Here is a 15,823-nt window from a genome sequence, read left to right as displayed (position 1 = left end):
TAGACTTTTCTGTAAATTGCATCTGATAACTGAAATAACATTGAAAACTGTTATGATTTTAAGTGGCGTTTCGATTGGATTCAATCACCGTATCTCCCTATCAAAAACCTTAAAATAATTTGGTTTTGTCCTTCCTCAACTTGGTTATAGAGCACTGCTCTTAAGGCCTGCTTATTGACATCTTCAAGTCCTGTTTGCGGCAGATCGGCCCGAAATTTTTGGACCCAGATTTTTTTATAGATTCCTACCTATCAGTAGAGTTGATTGCACAAAGAAAAATGGGGGGTAGCGCCGATTATTCTTGAAATATGATTTTTTGAATTTTTACATTGCGTCTTATGGAAATTTTTGTTTTTGGTGATTAAAAAAAAACTGCCCGAAATTTTTTGCTCAAAATTTCACAAAATGATAAGCTTATGACCCTAAACAGATTAGCAGAATAAAATTTGAGGGTTCATGGGGCAAAAAATTAACATTGGGTATATGCGCGATCAAAAAAAACCTCTTTGGTACTCTTAGCATTGCAATAAGGAGTCCTTATTGATTGACATATAATTGGCATTATCAAACTCCGGTTATCTTTTTGATTGATTATTTGCGGTAGAAAGTTTCTCTCATTCTCTGAATCATATTTTTGCGCGCATATTAATCTCATTCTGCTCGGAATCAGAATAATTTTGCCGCACTAATTTCCGCAACTCCGTCATTAAAAGATTTCAAAATTTACTTCTTGAAGCCTGAGAAGTTGGCTGGAGCGCAGAGGCTTATTATTTCTTCCTTTATTCTTTCACTTTCTTCTCGCTTATACGTCTTAATCCAATTCCACCAGCCGCCCTGCCCTTTCTGCGCCTTCTTTGACGGTCGAGGCGAGAAAATGAATAAAAGCCGCACACAGCCCATTAAGCCGGCTGGGGTGTCTGAGTGCTGAGGTAACGCCCCGAACTCTCCTCTCAAAATAACATTATGTACACGGAAGGTGCATGCGACGGTGAACTTTAATTAAAATTAATAAAGGGCAGACACATCATATAACACGGCGCACGCCATGCGATGCGTTGTTGTGGATAAAAATTCGAAAACACACAAAGCGGCTGCACGCACCGTCGGACAAACCGCACATGCCGGTGTGTTATTACATTTATTACTTGGTGAGAGATGAGCACATTGCGTACATTCACCGCACACCTCAACACGTCAGATAATAAGTCAAAAAGTGAACCAGGACTTGAAAAATGATACACGCAATTTTTGACAGCAGCAATTTTTTCTTCGTTGTAATATGATTATCAAACTTTACAAAATAATCTTATCAGGTTATTGCTAAAAGGCAAAAGCAGGTGGTACAGAATTGGGAAAACGGAAAGTGATAAGAATAAAATTATTTTTAACCTAAATGCTTAAAACACCTGAAAAGCAGTAAAATCTTTTATTTTGTGCAGGAAATGGAATGCAAAACGTATACAGACACTTTTTGTGCATCAAATGTTCTGTACGGCAGTTTTTTAATCTTTTTTGCTTTTTATTTGAAGAAAGATGATAATTTGTCTACTAAGACTGTCATATTTTTTATTAAAATCAGTCTGAGAATGAGTTATTTGGCTAAAGAGAAAAATCAAAAATTAATTTTTTCTGAGAAAATTTGAATTACGCTTTATGCATATTATGAGTTTTTGTTAAAATTAATTTGTGAATTCAGCAAAGAAAAAAAATCCTGATTATAACGAACAAAAATATTAAAGTTTTTAATAAAAAATTTATTAATGATATAATTTGCAAACATAGGAACTTGTGCCAACAAAATTTAACTGTCAGGATTTTTACGCTTTCAAACAATTACGACAAAATTCGGACAAATGCAACTTAAATAAATCTCTTCCTATGTTCCTTAATGATTGAGATATTGGAAAATTTGTTGGACACGTCCATTTTCCACCCTAATAGTAATAACGGACCCCCCTGCGCCATAGCAATGTTTGTTCCTGCGTGTAATGTTACCTCCCTGCTTTTCCAAGACCATTAATGATATTGCCCTGCTGAAACATCCAGTTTTTTTCCCGCAGACGAGCATCATCATTTTGCGCGCGCGTCCGAGGCGCCACCGAAGCGATAAATTACGCCCAGCATTTGAAATATGTGTTATTATTGATCAGAGTGTGAGAGGCGCGCCGCCGGAGAGTTTACAATAATCAGGCCGTGTGGATTCAGCCGCTGTCCTGCCCATCAAATATTCACGAACGAAAACTATGCGTGCGGTTTTTTTTACTCAAAAGGTCGATTGCCGGCGCTCAAAGTATATAACGAGCGTGCGGTTTGGAATTTATCGATCGGATGCCGCACATTATTTCGGCTTTCATTGCACAACAAACACAACATTAAGCTCTTTCGCAACGGCAGTCAATCTAATTTATATAAAATGAGATAGACAGAGAGAGACGTTAATGGGGCAGCAGCGCGGCGCTCAGGTCAATTAATTTGAATTATTCATGAGCAATGATTTTACCAATTACTCTGCTACGGCATAACAAGTTGGATGATCGATTTGATGACATTCATTAAGGTGACAATGACAAAAACAAAAACATTCTGAGTTTAGTACTTTTTAATAATAATTTTTGAATTTTAAACCCCATCAATGGATTATTTAAACTCTGGGAAAAATGAAAGATTTCTGAAAGGAAATGGTGAAATTAAATTTTTTTATAAATTCTCTGTCAAAAAGAAATTTTAATTATACTGTTAAAATTGAAGTTTAAATTAAAAATACTTTATTTTGAAAGACAAACGTCAGCACAACACAATAAATGAAGAAAGGAGAGATGACTTTTATTTTATTTTAATAAAATTTAGTTATCTCAAACATTACTGTAAATTTTATTTTATAAAAACTTCAATTTTAGGTCAAGCTATTTTAAAATATTTTATTAATATTATTTATTAATTTAAGTTAATACAACAATATAGTTGATATTTTTATAGATTTTAATCAGGCGAATGTTAAGCAAGTGAATTATTTTAATAAAATTATTATATCGAGAGCAGGGCTAATTTTTTAAAAATTTGTTTTGCCGTTAGGTTTATCTTAAAATTTCTGTGTACTTTCAATGGAATTTACCTCTAAAAAGTATTTTTTCCCCTCTAATTTTACTCAATTATAATTTTGCTTACAAATAATTATGAAATCTATATAATAATCAACTGAAACCTGCTTCCAGTTTTGATGTGTAATTTATTAATTTAAATTAAAATGAAATTACTATTTAAAAATTAATATTTTAACAGATTTTTAAAATTAAACGAGTCAATTAAATTTTCTTTGCTTATTTTACTCGGTTTTCCTCCCACACAAAAATTTCGATGAAGTCGTGGTTGTTGTGGTCTTTGTCAGTTTTTCTCTCCGCGTGTGTTTTGACACCAAATGATTAATTTGAGGCCTGCCGCACAATGTCACTGTGTTTTACTTATCTTGATAGCTCACAGTTTAATCTGGCCCCGGTGCGGCTTAAAGGCTTGGCCGAGGTTTATTTTAATTCCGGAGCCACGAGACTCGCGCGACAATAAAACGCAGCGTTTCAAAATGCAAATTGCGAATGTATAATTGTGTCGCCGCCGAGAGTGCAAATACAAAAGTCTTATCGCCTGCACGGCGCACTCACCGCTCTGCTGCTGGGCAAACAAATTTTCGCAGAGACCCGCGCAATTTGGCACACGCCCGATAATAAAGTCTGCGTGAATATTTATTTAAAAAAAGAATAAGTGCTGCGCGGAAAAAGTTGCGATTTTCCTCAGGGCAGGTTAGTGGAGCGCCGGACTTTCTCAAGAAAATTGCTGCTGTGACATCAATCGTTGTCGCCTTGTGCAATAATTTCGGGGAGCCGAAAAAAAATACACTCTGGCATGTTGACACGCATGTATTGGCATTTGGGTTACCAATGCAGAAGGTTGCTTTTTCACAAGGACGCGCATCGGAAGTGAGCGCCATCCGATATGCCGCTCACTATATTTATTATGACGGAGGAAAAAATTTATAAAAAATGCATTTCGTGCACATACTGGCGCAAAGGCAATAACCGGCAATAACGATAAAGTGTCGCGCAGTGCCAAGTGCTCAATAAATTCGGGCCAATATTACAGAGACATGAAATATGTGAATTATAACCCTTTAGGAAGGAATAATCGCCAAACAATATTTATATTGTATTTTTACATCAAAGTAGAGGCTGTTTTTTTTACTATTTCTAAAAATAGCTATAAAGGGAAGTTTTTATCAGGAAAAATAAATTAAATCAAATTTTTTAGTGATTCGAAATTAATTAAACTAAATTTAAATTTGTTTCAAGACATTGACACTCAAGAAATGATCATGGAAATGAAGTGATCAGGCTTTTTCCTGGTTGTAAAATTTTTTTATTAAAAAACAAAACGGATCTATCAGTTTTGGTCACGGTCTGCGACCCTTTTTTCATGAGCAAGTAAAATACAAAAAATCACAGCAAAATTGAAAATACACCACATTTTAAAATAAATTGAAAATATCATAATTGTGCACAGTCTTACTCAAATTGTTTTTTAATTAATGAAGTGTGTGAATTTAGAATAAATATGGGAAAAATCAAATAAGTGGACTCTAGCATCAGTACCTTATGCAAGCAGAAATACTTGCAAATCATTAAAAATCATTATTATTTATCAAAATATAGGTATTTTTATATTATTTCCTCTATAAACTATTTCAAAATTTAGAAAATATTTTAAATAAAAAATTTTATAATTAAAAATTGAAGGCAGGATAAATGAATAGAAATGGAGCTGAAATTTCTGATTGATTTGAAATTTAGAATATTATAAAAATTGTAAAATTTTATTTCTCTGCAACAAACAATAAATATTAACCAGACGTGTCTTTGTATATATAATTCCTTTTTTGCACTTTAAATCAATACAATCCTCTCATGTTTTGCTTTAACATGTTCAGAAAATACAGGGAACGGAGCGATATAAATAATTTACTCGCTGATTGCGAGTGCAAAAGCAAAGGCACGCTCTTCGCCTTGGCCGATTCCATATTTTTCCTCGTCTGTCGCTCTCTCCGCGCATTTGTGCAGCGCCCACGCTCATTGCGTGACACCGCTCGATCGCATGTCGCTCTCTCGTGATTATACAGCACAGAGAGGGGCCCGCTCCTCTCATCGCTATTCTCTTTGTTGTTTGCAGCCTCACGCTGCGAAATCGGCATCAGAAAATCGCGTTTTGCTTTTATAATCCGTACTGTAATTTTGCCGACGACCTTCCGGCACAGGAAGCAGCAGAGGCGAAATTACGAACCGCCTCTTTTTATGAGAGAGAGGAAGAATTTCACACGTTTAATGACTTTGAAACTCTTGTCCTGTAGGACGAAAAGATCAAAATGAGTTTAATTATTTCTAATTAAAAATAAATTGACAGTATTAGAAATTTATAATTAAAATAGAATTCGTAGAATTTAAAGAGACAATTTTTTTTTTAATTTTTGCCTAAGCGAAATAATTTCCGATATAGAGATTGACATTGATTGAGATCGATTTTGACGCGTGTACTTTCAATGGCAATGAGAATAGAAGTCAATGGTGTAGCAAAAGCCTTTGAAGAGCGGATCGGTATAAAAATAAAAATGAAGTCGGTGAACTGCAGAGACGCAGAGGACTCAAGGTCTGCTGGACTGCACGCTTTTCAGCTGACACGTTTTTCCATGTACCTATATTTATAATCGCCTGCCACGCCACTCACGCAATTACATTTTCTCAGCACTCGCATTGTGTGCAAAAATCGTTTACCTCTTGAATTATATAAAAGTTGCAAAATTCGGTGCCCTTGACAATCACAAAAATTAAATTTATTTATTTAAAATTAATATTGTAATGATTTGAACTAATAGTTTAATTGGATTTTTTTTTTTCTTAATTTTTTCGCAGATTGACCAACAACCTCAATAACAACCAGCTGAGCGTGTCCGATGGCCAGGGGTTGTCCAGCTTTGAGCAGTCGTCGACGTGCAACCCGAGTGGCCGGCAGCAGGGTCGCAGGTGGCCCTCTCAGCTACTGTACTTTTACTCAGCAATGAGTTCGGCAATGGTAGCACCATCCCTGCAGAACGGCACTTCCTTAGACACAAAGGCAGCAATCGCAGCAGCAGTCAAAGCGGCTTCCCAGGCGGCTCTCCAGGAAAAACGCATTCAAGGTAAAATAAAATAGAGTGTCTACTTAAAACAATTTTCTTATCAAGTCCGCGCCGTGAATTTATCTTTATGTTGAATTTTGAAGCATAACATAAATTTTTAGCCAGTTTTTAATAAGATTTTTTAATGTCACAACGCAAATCCTTAATATTTTATTAATAAAAGTAAAAATAACAAAAAAAAAAAAATACTTTAAAATTATTTGTTGTTAGTCTTTCAAATTTATTTATTTTTAATTAAAATTTATCTTACTAATTTTTATTATTATTAAAATTTAAACGAAAATTTGTAAAATTATTATTATTATTTTTATTTCATAACGATAGAAATTTAAAATATATGTTATTATTTGTTGTTTTTCTGTCAAATTTTCAATTTGTTTTTAATTAAAATTATATTATTCATTTTACTAGTAACATATAATGTAATTTGTAAAATTATTTTGGTCTATTTGTTTTTATTTAAATTACGATATTAATTGTAATAATTACAATTTTCGTTTTTCTTTTAAATCTTAATAATTAATATTTATTCTATTATTTTTTCTTATTTTTATGAATATGAAAATGTATTAAATTATTTGACTCCCTTTGTTTTCACTTCAGTCATCATTTTGATAATTTTATTTTGTTAAATTTTACATACTGGAAGTAGTACAGTAAAAAATTGATTTCATTCATTCCTTATCAGTTGCCGCACTTCTGCATTTAATCTTGTTATTATTATAAAGATGTCACAATTTAATCGCGCACCTAATTCAAACGCAAATCACCGCCGCCGCGCCCCAGTTACCGCGCCCTTCGCAACTCTTTCAAATTAGGTGTAATTTCGCAGGGTAATTTGCGAGTTTCTCTCGGCGCCGCTCGAGCTATTGTCGTGAATTTTTACTATATTTTTTTTTTTGTGTGCGCCGCGCGCACAAATCAAATAGAAGCGGCAACGTCGACGCTCTGTCTCTGCGTGTGTGAAATAATAATTATTTGTTCCCGTTTGACAGCGAAAGCAGCTGGGCGGAGTGTGAGCGAGTGCAGCAGCGGCAGCGGATCGAGCGTCAACAATAATAACAACAACGACACGCTCAACCACAACAACAACCCTTTACCTTCCACCCCGGCAGACCCACCCTCGCAAGAAGAGCTGGCGCTCCTAGCGAAACTCCAGGAGGCCAACAGGTACGCTATGAGTCACGATTGTACAAAACACGTCATCAGCAGCATCCCTTCCACCTGACCGAGAGTACCTGTTATACCTGTCGGAGCCTCCGAAAAACACCTTTCTACTCCACTCGAATATCGATTGGGATTTTCCATTTTTTCTACCAAAATTTTACTCAAACAATTTTACTTTTTTGTTATTTATTATGTAGTTCTTCATTTAAATATTGGTTTTGGATCAAAAAATTAATTAAAATTGATTAAATTTGGCTTTGAAATTTTCGATCAAATCGATATATTCGATCATTTTTTTACCGTTCCTTTTGTGGAGAAATCCTCGCTCACCGTTTGTAAACACCACGCCTCTCTCTGCTCTCTGCCTGTTATCTTGAAACATAAAAATCTCACACCGATGCGCGGAAAAACAAGTGATAATAATGGACGAGCTAGTTAATGGCTTCAATTCGGTGCTCAACAGGCTCATCGAGACTGATGCCAAGTCCCTCAACTCCCTCTCGGGCAACAGCACCCACTCGAGGAAGAGTTCGGACACGTCCCAGATTTCAGTCACCTCTGGTAAACGTAAAATTTTAAACTCTTACATTGTGATTATTATTGCAAAACGCAGGCACGAGCTCGAGCCAAGAACGGAATGGCGAGGAAGGCGAAGAGGACAGCTGGACCGTCTGGGGCCAGGTGGCCAACGACTGGGACAACTGCTGGAAGAAAAAGAACCAGTTCGTCAGGGTAATTGTCTTCTCACTTTCTATTTATTTCTGATTTTAATAAATATCTTGAATTTTTGTCTCAGGATTTGGTGCGAAAAGGTGTTCAGCACCATTTCCGAGGAATTGTGTGGCCCCTGCTGTGTGGGGCGCACGATTCGCCGGTGAAAAAGCAGTATGCAGACTTCATCAAGGCGACGTCCGCCTGCGAGAAGGTGATCCGCAGGGACATCGCACGCACCTACCCGGAGCACGATTTCTTCAAGGAGAAGGACGGCCTCGGACAGGAGAGTCTCTTCAATGTGATGAAAGCCTATTCTCTCTACGACCGAGAGGTTGGCTACTGCCAGGGCTCTGGTTTCATAGTCGGCCTCTTGCTCATGCAGGTGCGGCCCTTTTTGTGCTCAATTTGTGTCTTTTTACTTATGATAAACTTAAAAATAGATGCCTGAGGAGGAGGCGTTTGCCGTCTTAGTCAAACTGATGCAGGAGTACCGCATGCGAGACATGTACAAACCGACCATGGCGGAGCTGGGCCTCTGCATGTACCAGCTCGAGAACCTTGTGCAGGACTTCATTCCGGAGCTCCATGGTCACTTCCAGTCGCAAAGTTTCCACACAAGCATGTACGCCAGCTCGTGGTTCCTCACGCTCTTCACCACCGCACTCTCGCTGTCCGTCGCTTGCCGAATCATGGACGTGTTCCTTTCGGAAGGCATGGACATCATTTTCAAAGTCGCCCTCTCACTCCTCACCATAGCCAAGGACGATTTGCTCAGTTTAGACATGGAAGGGATGCTAAAGGTACGAGTTTTACAAATAAATAATTGTACCTGTAAATTAATTTTTTTATTTCTGTTCATTTGCAGTATTTTCAAAAAGAGCTCCCACCAAAAGCCGAATCCGACGTCGAGGGTCTGATGCAAATGGCCTATGGCATTAAGCTGAATCCGAAGCGAATGAAGAAACTTGAAAAAGATTATCAGATTCAAAAGGCAAAAGAGCAAGAAGAGACTGTCGAGCTTAGGGTAAAAAATTTTTAGTTTTTTTTTATCAGTAAAGCTTATTTTGTTTCAAAAATTTGCAGAGACTGCGCACAGATAATAGGTGTCTAAGGCAAAAAGTGGAGCTTTTGGAAGCTGAATCGGCCGAGTTAGCTGACCGGCTTGTTCGTGGTCAGGTTTCTAGAGCCGAAGAGGAGGAGGAGAGTTTCGTCCTTCAAAGGGAACTCGCAGCTCTGCGCCACGCCCACCTCGAAACGCAGCACAGACTCGAAATGGCCCAAGAGCAAGTGATCCACACTCACATGCTGCTTGAGGAAACGGTAAATCGAATATATGAGGTTGGACTTTGATTTTTTCTGAAACACAAATTGCAGCTCATTGCAAAGCAAGACGCTTGCGAAGAGTCAAAATCGGCTGTGCAGGCCTTGGCTCAGAAGGAGGAGTTGCTCGGATGTCTGCAGCAGGAGCTTGTCAAAGTGCGCTTGAGGGAGGCGGAAAATGAAGCTCTGATTAGGGACTTAAGAGATCATATCTTGGAGTTGGAAGAGGTACACTTTTTATCTGATCCTTTTATTTATTTTAAGGAAATAAACTGAGAAATTGAAAATCTCATAGAAAAAGATCATTTTTTTGACATTGGAATTTATTTTTTAATTGAGTTGTAAAAAAAATCTCATTTAACTGCTTAATGATTAAACTTAAATTAAAATGATTCAAATCCCATAATAATTCCCATAATCGGAAAAAATCAAAAGATATTTTTTTCAAGGTTCTAATTTTCAATTGATTAGGACAAGAAAACTCTTCGAGAGGCAACTCCAGACAATTCGGTGGCTCATCTACAGGAGGAGCTGATTGCAGTCAAATTAAGAGAGGCGGAGGCGAATTTGTCTCTGAAAGACTTGCGCCAGAGGATCAGTGAACTCAGCGCCCAGTGGCAGCGTCATTTGCAGGTATGGACTGCCATGTTTTTTTTTTCTCTTCCGAGATAATAATAATCTTCAACAGGAACACAAGCAGGAGTCTACACCTGCTGCTGACAGCACGCCGAAGAAGCTTTTGTTCTGGGAAAACCGCGGCAGTGACATGCAGAAGGTCGAAGAGGAGCTGATGACAACCAGAATTAGGGAAATGGAGACTCTGGCTGAACTTAAAGAGCTCAGGCTTAAACTGATGGAGCTGGAAACTCAGGTTTGAATTTCTTATAATTTCAAATTTGATTATTTTATTTTTATTTCTTATTTTCATTTAATTTTAGGTGCAAGTCAGCACAAACCAGCTCAGGAGGCAGGATGAGGAAAATAAACGGCTTCGGGAAAGTCTCGAGCAGGACGCGCAGAGGGAACGAGAACACCATGCTCGGATGCGCGAGCAACTGCACCGATATTCAGATCTTGAGTCGCAGATGAAGGAGCAGCAGATGCTGGCCAGAATCAGGGAGGCCGAAAACACCCAGAGTGTTGCCGAACTGACGCAGAAAATCTCACGATTGCAAATGAAGGTAATTTGGTAGCTTTTCTTAAGAAGTTCCGATACTGACAAGTTTTTAAATTTTAGAATGAGGAAATGGTGGCCGAAGGAGAGTTGCGGAGCCACAGTTTGGAAGCCGGTGACCAGGTCAGGGCACTGCAGGACAGTGTTGCTGAACTTAAGGCAGAGGTAAAATACTTTTTTTTTAAAATCACAGACCCTTTACACAAATCGCACAAACTGGTTTTTAACTCTGGGTTGATGGGTGGCACAAATTTTACATATCAGTGTTTCTACTCATCTAAAAAAGATCAAAACATTTCTCTCACATTCACGCACACAGTTTTATGTGTGACTTTTGATTACAAATGTACATACATACTTTTATTTTATCGATTAATGTGGTCTGGTAGCAAATTAACCAAGAAACTCGCTTCCACTAACCAAGCTGCTTTTTCTTTAGTTCCCCACGCCAATTACAAGTCCGGATACAGAGCCCTGGAAATGGCTGGAGTAAGTTCCTATCTGCTTTGCTTGCTCTCTTCTCATGTGCTTTTCTCTGCTCCTTGTGCTTTTGTTTGCACCAAATTCATTTCGATTTTTCTCGCTTAAAACGCTAATACCATTCGTCTTAAAACCTCCTTACGTGTATTAATTTTTAGGACGACAAACTGGTTTAAAATTTACAGTTTATTTTTGTTGCCGCTTCCCTGATCAATGTTTATGAAACAAAGTTTGACTCGCAGGGAGTGTAAATAGTACATCTTAAACAGTGTTTTCAAATTCATACTTATATCACTGTTCGTTTCAGTGTTTTTATCACCGAGCTTCCCTTTTTAGCCATCTAAAAATGTTCTGTTTCCCATAGGTCTTGAGGCTAGAAGGCAAGCGGTGGAGTGAAGGTGAAGAAGACGAAGCAGGCTGCACTGGCTCGAAGTTGAATTTGACCACCTCATCCGAGAGTGATGCCGATGAGCAATTGCGTTTATCAAGTTCTGATCTTTTGTCGTAGTCTCTCCCAATTCAGCAGAGTTTCTCGTCATCTTCTTTGTGCAGCATTTTTAAGATGAATGTAGGTGTAAAATTTAAGAAGTATTACCCCCTGTGATAGATGATTGATCATTATGTAATTCGATTCTGTAGCAGCAAGAATTTATAATTGGAAAAGAAAATATACTATAGGCCATCTTGATCTTTGTGAATGGCTCTTATTAATCGATTGATTGAAATGACGGTCATTTTTATACAAGCCCATTTTGCATCTGCGTAAATGTAGCAAGTTAACATATTATTTTTGTTGCTCACTTCATTAATTGTACGTGTATTTTTAATTGTGTATTAATTATTACTCTCGATAATTGTTTATCCATGTTATGTGTACGCATTTTAAATTTTATTATTTAAAATAACTTTCATCTTGATGCAACTATTTAAATATAAAAGATCTTGTTTAATCTTTGACCATCTTTGACATTCCCATCCACGACGCGCATTCATTTTCTCAGTGGTTGCCAAATTCAGTATAATAAAGGTCGTTAGATTTTATAATACTTTTGGAATATGGAAACGATGCCACTTTTTTGAACTAACGGCTGGATATGGATGGTGCATCTTAAAACTGAAGTTACAAAATGCATTTCTACTTAATCTGTGTATGACGGTTAATTAAGTATCACTCACATCTTTTGACAATGAATGATTGCATTCTTCACACTGAACTGTGTATTCTTCCAATACGCTGAGAGATCGTGGAATACATTCGTTAAAAATGAATTGCTGCATTTTCACTCTTGTGTGCTAATAAGGAAAATGATAATTTAATGAAAATGCTATGTACTTAGTTGTGCATATAAAGAGAAAATTTATAATAGCACTGGGAATTTTATTTCAACGTCCTCTAAAATTATGATCCGAGCTCCGAGGCTAAAACAGTTCATGACCCTATAATGACATAATAAGATAACGCCTGCAAGACCAAAGCTGATTTATTTCAATTTCTGATTTCAATCCATCAGCATTCTGCGCAGTAACTTTTTAGAAAATAATTATTCTGTATTTTCCTGAGGTATGGCTCGTGTATATCAAATCCTGTGCATTCTTGGAATCGCCTCGGTGTGGAAAGTTGGCGCAGATGAGAATTTTGCCGAGAAAATTGCAAAAGCTCTTGATGGGAAAAACGTTCGCGAGGCGGTGGACATCATGGCGGGCGTCGAAACTTATCCTCTACGTTTCGTCACCAGAGATGTCTACCGAAAAGATCGTTTGCAATTACTCATTGAATGTGGTGATAAACTCTCTTCCAATAACAGCCAAAAATCTCTGGCCGTTTTGGAGGAAACTTTCTTAAAAATGGCGACCTCGGAAGACGGAGAGTTAAGATCGAACGAACTGCTCTACCTTTACTACGCAGCGGACCGAGGATTTCGCATTGCCGCAGAAAATAACGACATCGATGATTCTCTGCAACAGTCTTTCCAAATTATGAAAATTCAGCTCGAGCCTCACAAAACGTGGGTGATAACTTTCAATAGGATTTTCTCGCATGTGCCGAAATTCAGCAAAGTCCTCGACAGCATCGCGCGCTCCTCAAAAGCAGTGGTGCTAAATATGTACCTGGACGAACTGACCGTTGAATTGATGGTTCATCAAAAACTCAACCTGATTCCGTACTTGTACTTCATGGAGAACAGGTGCTTTTTGGCAGACTTGATTTTGAAAAAATATCTCAAGGGAAATGAGTCGTCGGAGGACGCGTTCGCCCTGTGTCTTCTGATGAAAGAACACACATACCGTTTGGGCAACATGAAAGATTTCAATTCCAAGGATAAGTGCTTCTCCACCTACGCCACTTTGGCTGGACCAACAATGGCTCGAATGCACGAGTTCTTTGAGGCGGTGGACAGCAACAAGACCGAGGTGCTGGAAAGGTTGCGGAAAAAATATCCGGGAACTATGAAATTATACGAAGACCGCGCTTCACTTCCACTTTTTATTGCGTGATTCGCTTTTGTCCTGGTTTTTCTTTTGGACGCCCAAAATGGTATTATTTGCGGTTTCCTTTAAAAGATAAATAAAAGTGGGATTAGAGAAATAATTGGTTTGATTTCTTTGAACGAAAATGAGCTGACGAGTGTTTAAATTTATATAGATTTTTATTTTTTATTAATAAATATATAAATTTCACTTTTAAATTTTACGCTGCAATTAAAAATGATCAAAGCGAGGATCACTTTTTGAAACCATCCAAACTATTAAGGACGATCACAAAAGAAAAACTGAAGAGCCATAGATTAAAATTGATGCACGCGCCTGCAAAAAAAAACATTTTTATAATTTAAATTAGATATTTTTGAAAAAAATTTACTATACCTCCACACGTCGGCAAACTTATTTGATCGTTGGTCACGTCTGGGCTCCACGTTCCGTTGGCTTGGCAAACACCGGTCATTTTCACCGCTCCGTCCACGTCACATCGATACGTGACCTCGGCGCCGACTTTGTAGCCGTTTAGAATGAGACATCCATTGTTCAAAGTAGAGTTGGCGCGATCGAAAGTGAACCCTTTTAGTTTTTCAGGCACGTTTGGGCAGTTCATAGCATCTGGAATATGTTTCATTTAAAATTAAAAGCAAAAAAAAAAAATAATAGCAGTAATATCAATTAATAATTACCTTGCTCAGGTAAATACGTAAAAAATTCCACTTCACTGCCATAAATTAATTTTGTACATTTCAGGTATGAGCCTGTTGGGTGGTCGGCAAACTAAAAGAAAGTAATTAATTTATAATTTCCAGTACTTAAATTAAAACGTAATTAATAAGAAACAAGTTATATCTAACAATTTACAAATTTTTTACGTGCAGAACAGAAACTTTAATAATATTTAATTTTAATTCTCTTTTTGGTACTAACCCATATTGTGGTGTTGTATTCGTAACTAAAAGTGCCGTCGTTATTTGTGCCTGTCTCATTAAAGCCGCGAATCACCTCCGATTCATAACCATTCGATTCTAAATACATTTTGCAATATAAGCCTATTGGGCGAGGGTAGGTCGCTGGTAAGTTGAGTTGCACGTGGAATTGACAGGTTTCAAGTGAGGTCAAAGCCTCGTAGGTCGCTCCTTCGTTGTCTATTTTAAAATTTGTAAATTATTCAATTAAAATATATTCCTATTTTTTTTTTTAAATTTACTTACAAAATAATATAAAATGGAAAGATTTTGATGACATCTGAAGCTCATTGTTGGTCGCCTCGCAGGTGAATTCGCCTTCTAATTCGTAGGCAAGTCGGTTGATTTTCAAATTCCAGCTCGATTTATTTGCCGGAATTTCAACGCGGTCAACAAGAGGACCAAAAACTAATTATTTTGAAATAAAATAAAAATTATTATCATCACGAATGTACAACTGATCTTTACCCTCTATCGTCTCGTTTTCAAGCCACAAATAAACAAGTTCACTTTTCAAATACCACAAAACTTTGGTCACGTTTTCGCCCTCCTCTGTACTAATTTCACACAGAAGCTAAAAGAAGAAAATTAGTTACATGCAAAAAATTCCACACTCGACTTACATGTGCTGGCGAATTAACCACCCAGTTTGTATTTGTACTTAGGTGGACGTCGTCTACAATTATTGCGTCAACCGCAGAAGTAAGAAAATAAAACGTGACTAAAAAACATTTTTTTTAATATAATATTTTTTTTTTAATATTTTCAAATCCTACCTGATAAATGGAAAATTGTCTTGGTCACGGACATTTTTAATTGATGATGATAATTTCTTGTTACAAGAACTGACAGCTAATCCGATACCCGCATGCTTTTAATAATTCTCTAATCGTTGTGTATAATTAATGATAACTTCTGGAGAAACAAATGCTATCTAATCTTTCAGTAATAGGTGATTAGTGGACGCAGCTTGCAGGGCTTGGTGCCTTTGATTTTGTTGTAATCTTCGGAACCAAACTTGGCGATATTTATGCACAGCAGCGTGTAAATCAGGGCGGCGCAAAAGGCGAGAAAGTAAATGTCGATCAAAGGTTCAAACTCCTCCGTGTCCATCAAGTTGGGCAGAATGACTACGTAGGAGAAGAGCTTTTCCATTTTAATTTAGTAAAAAATATTTTTATGCATTAAAAATTAAAATACCAGACAGCAGAACGTGATTGCCAGTCGCATGATTGTCTGCCGCTTGGAATATTTTTGATCCACACAGGACGGGCGCCGCTCGGAAAATGTGCGCTTTCCGTTGTTTGT

The 15,823-nt window shown here is 37.3% G+C and overlaps 2 protein-coding genes across 5 annotated transcripts in view; one reads left to right on the top strand and one right to left on the bottom strand.

Annotated features, from left to right (window-relative positions):
* The window catches only part of LOC132193486 (ecotropic viral integration site 5 ortholog), a 27,930-nt gene extending 13,235 nt beyond the window's left edge, over positions 1 to 14,695 (top strand). For 2 of the 4 annotated variants that reach the window (XM_059614194.1, XM_059614192.1), the window contains exons 2-15: positions 5,949 to 6,214; positions 7,210 to 7,384; positions 7,845 to 7,942; positions 7,995 to 8,113; positions 8,178 to 8,477; positions 8,536 to 8,895; positions 8,961 to 9,119; positions 9,179 to 9,415; positions 9,470 to 9,643; positions 9,887 to 10,048; positions 10,104 to 10,286; positions 10,354 to 10,596; positions 10,653 to 10,754; positions 11,434 to 14,695. In XM_059614194.1, coding sequence (XP_059470177.1) covers positions 6,094 to 6,214; positions 7,210 to 7,384; positions 7,845 to 7,942; positions 7,995 to 8,113; positions 8,178 to 8,477; positions 8,536 to 8,895; positions 8,961 to 9,119; positions 9,179 to 9,415; positions 9,470 to 9,643; positions 9,887 to 10,048; positions 10,104 to 10,286; positions 10,354 to 10,596; positions 10,653 to 10,754; positions 11,434 to 11,577 — 2,577 coding nt within the window. In that variant the 5' untranslated portion in view covers positions 5,949 to 6,093 and the 3' untranslated portion in view covers positions 11,578 to 14,695. Of the gene's footprint in view, positions 1 to 2,165; positions 2,248 to 5,948; positions 6,215 to 7,209; positions 7,385 to 7,844; positions 7,943 to 7,994; positions 8,114 to 8,177; positions 8,478 to 8,535; positions 8,896 to 8,960; positions 9,120 to 9,178; positions 9,416 to 9,469; positions 9,644 to 9,886; positions 10,049 to 10,103; positions 10,287 to 10,353; positions 10,597 to 10,652; positions 10,755 to 11,028; positions 11,079 to 11,433 lie in introns of those variants that run through there. The other 2 variants (XM_059614193.1, XM_059614195.1) reach the window with 2 other exon arrangements.
* Positions 13,739 to 15,823, bottom strand: LOC132193493 (uncharacterized). Its single transcript, XM_059614205.1, has 9 exons — positions 15,716 to 15,823; positions 15,292 to 15,661; positions 15,139 to 15,236; positions 14,984 to 15,089; positions 14,762 to 14,923; positions 14,478 to 14,695; positions 14,237 to 14,327; positions 13,935 to 14,165; positions 13,739 to 13,874 (listed from the first exon to the last, which is right to left on the bottom strand). Exons 2-9 carry the CDS (start codon positions 15,323 to 15,325, stop codon positions 13,792 to 13,794), a joined length of 1,023 nt encoding a protein of 340 aa, XP_059470188.1. The 5' UTR covers positions 15,326 to 15,661; positions 15,716 to 15,823; the 3' UTR covers positions 13,739 to 13,791.

Source organism: Neocloeon triangulifer, unplaced genomic scaffold (genome assembly GCF_031216515.1).
Source record: "Neocloeon triangulifer isolate White Clay Creek 2 clone unplaced genomic scaffold, ASM3121651v1 ptg000004l, whole genome shotgun sequence".
Classification (NCBI taxonomy): domain Eukaryota; kingdom Metazoa; phylum Arthropoda; class Insecta; order Ephemeroptera; family Baetidae; genus Neocloeon; species Neocloeon triangulifer.
Note: the sequence above shows the minus strand (reverse complement) of the source record. Positions and strands in the feature narration are given on the sequence as shown.

What these genes read in the sequence shown, in the direction of transcription:
- LOC132193493 (XM_059614205.1), bottom strand. Translation starts at nt 15,325, where the DNA reads ATGTCCGTGACCAAGACAATTTTCCATTTATCAG. An exon ending in TGGTTAATTCGCCAGCACAT is followed by an intron (nt 15,090 to 15,138) that starts GTAAGTCGAGTG and finishes TTCTTCTTTTAG; the next exon opens with CTTCTGTGTGAAATTAGTAC. An exon ending in AAGTTTGCCGACGTGTGGAG is followed by an intron (nt 13,875 to 13,934) that starts GTATAGTAAATT and finishes TTTTTTTTGCAG; the next exon opens with GCGCGTGCATCAATTTTAAT.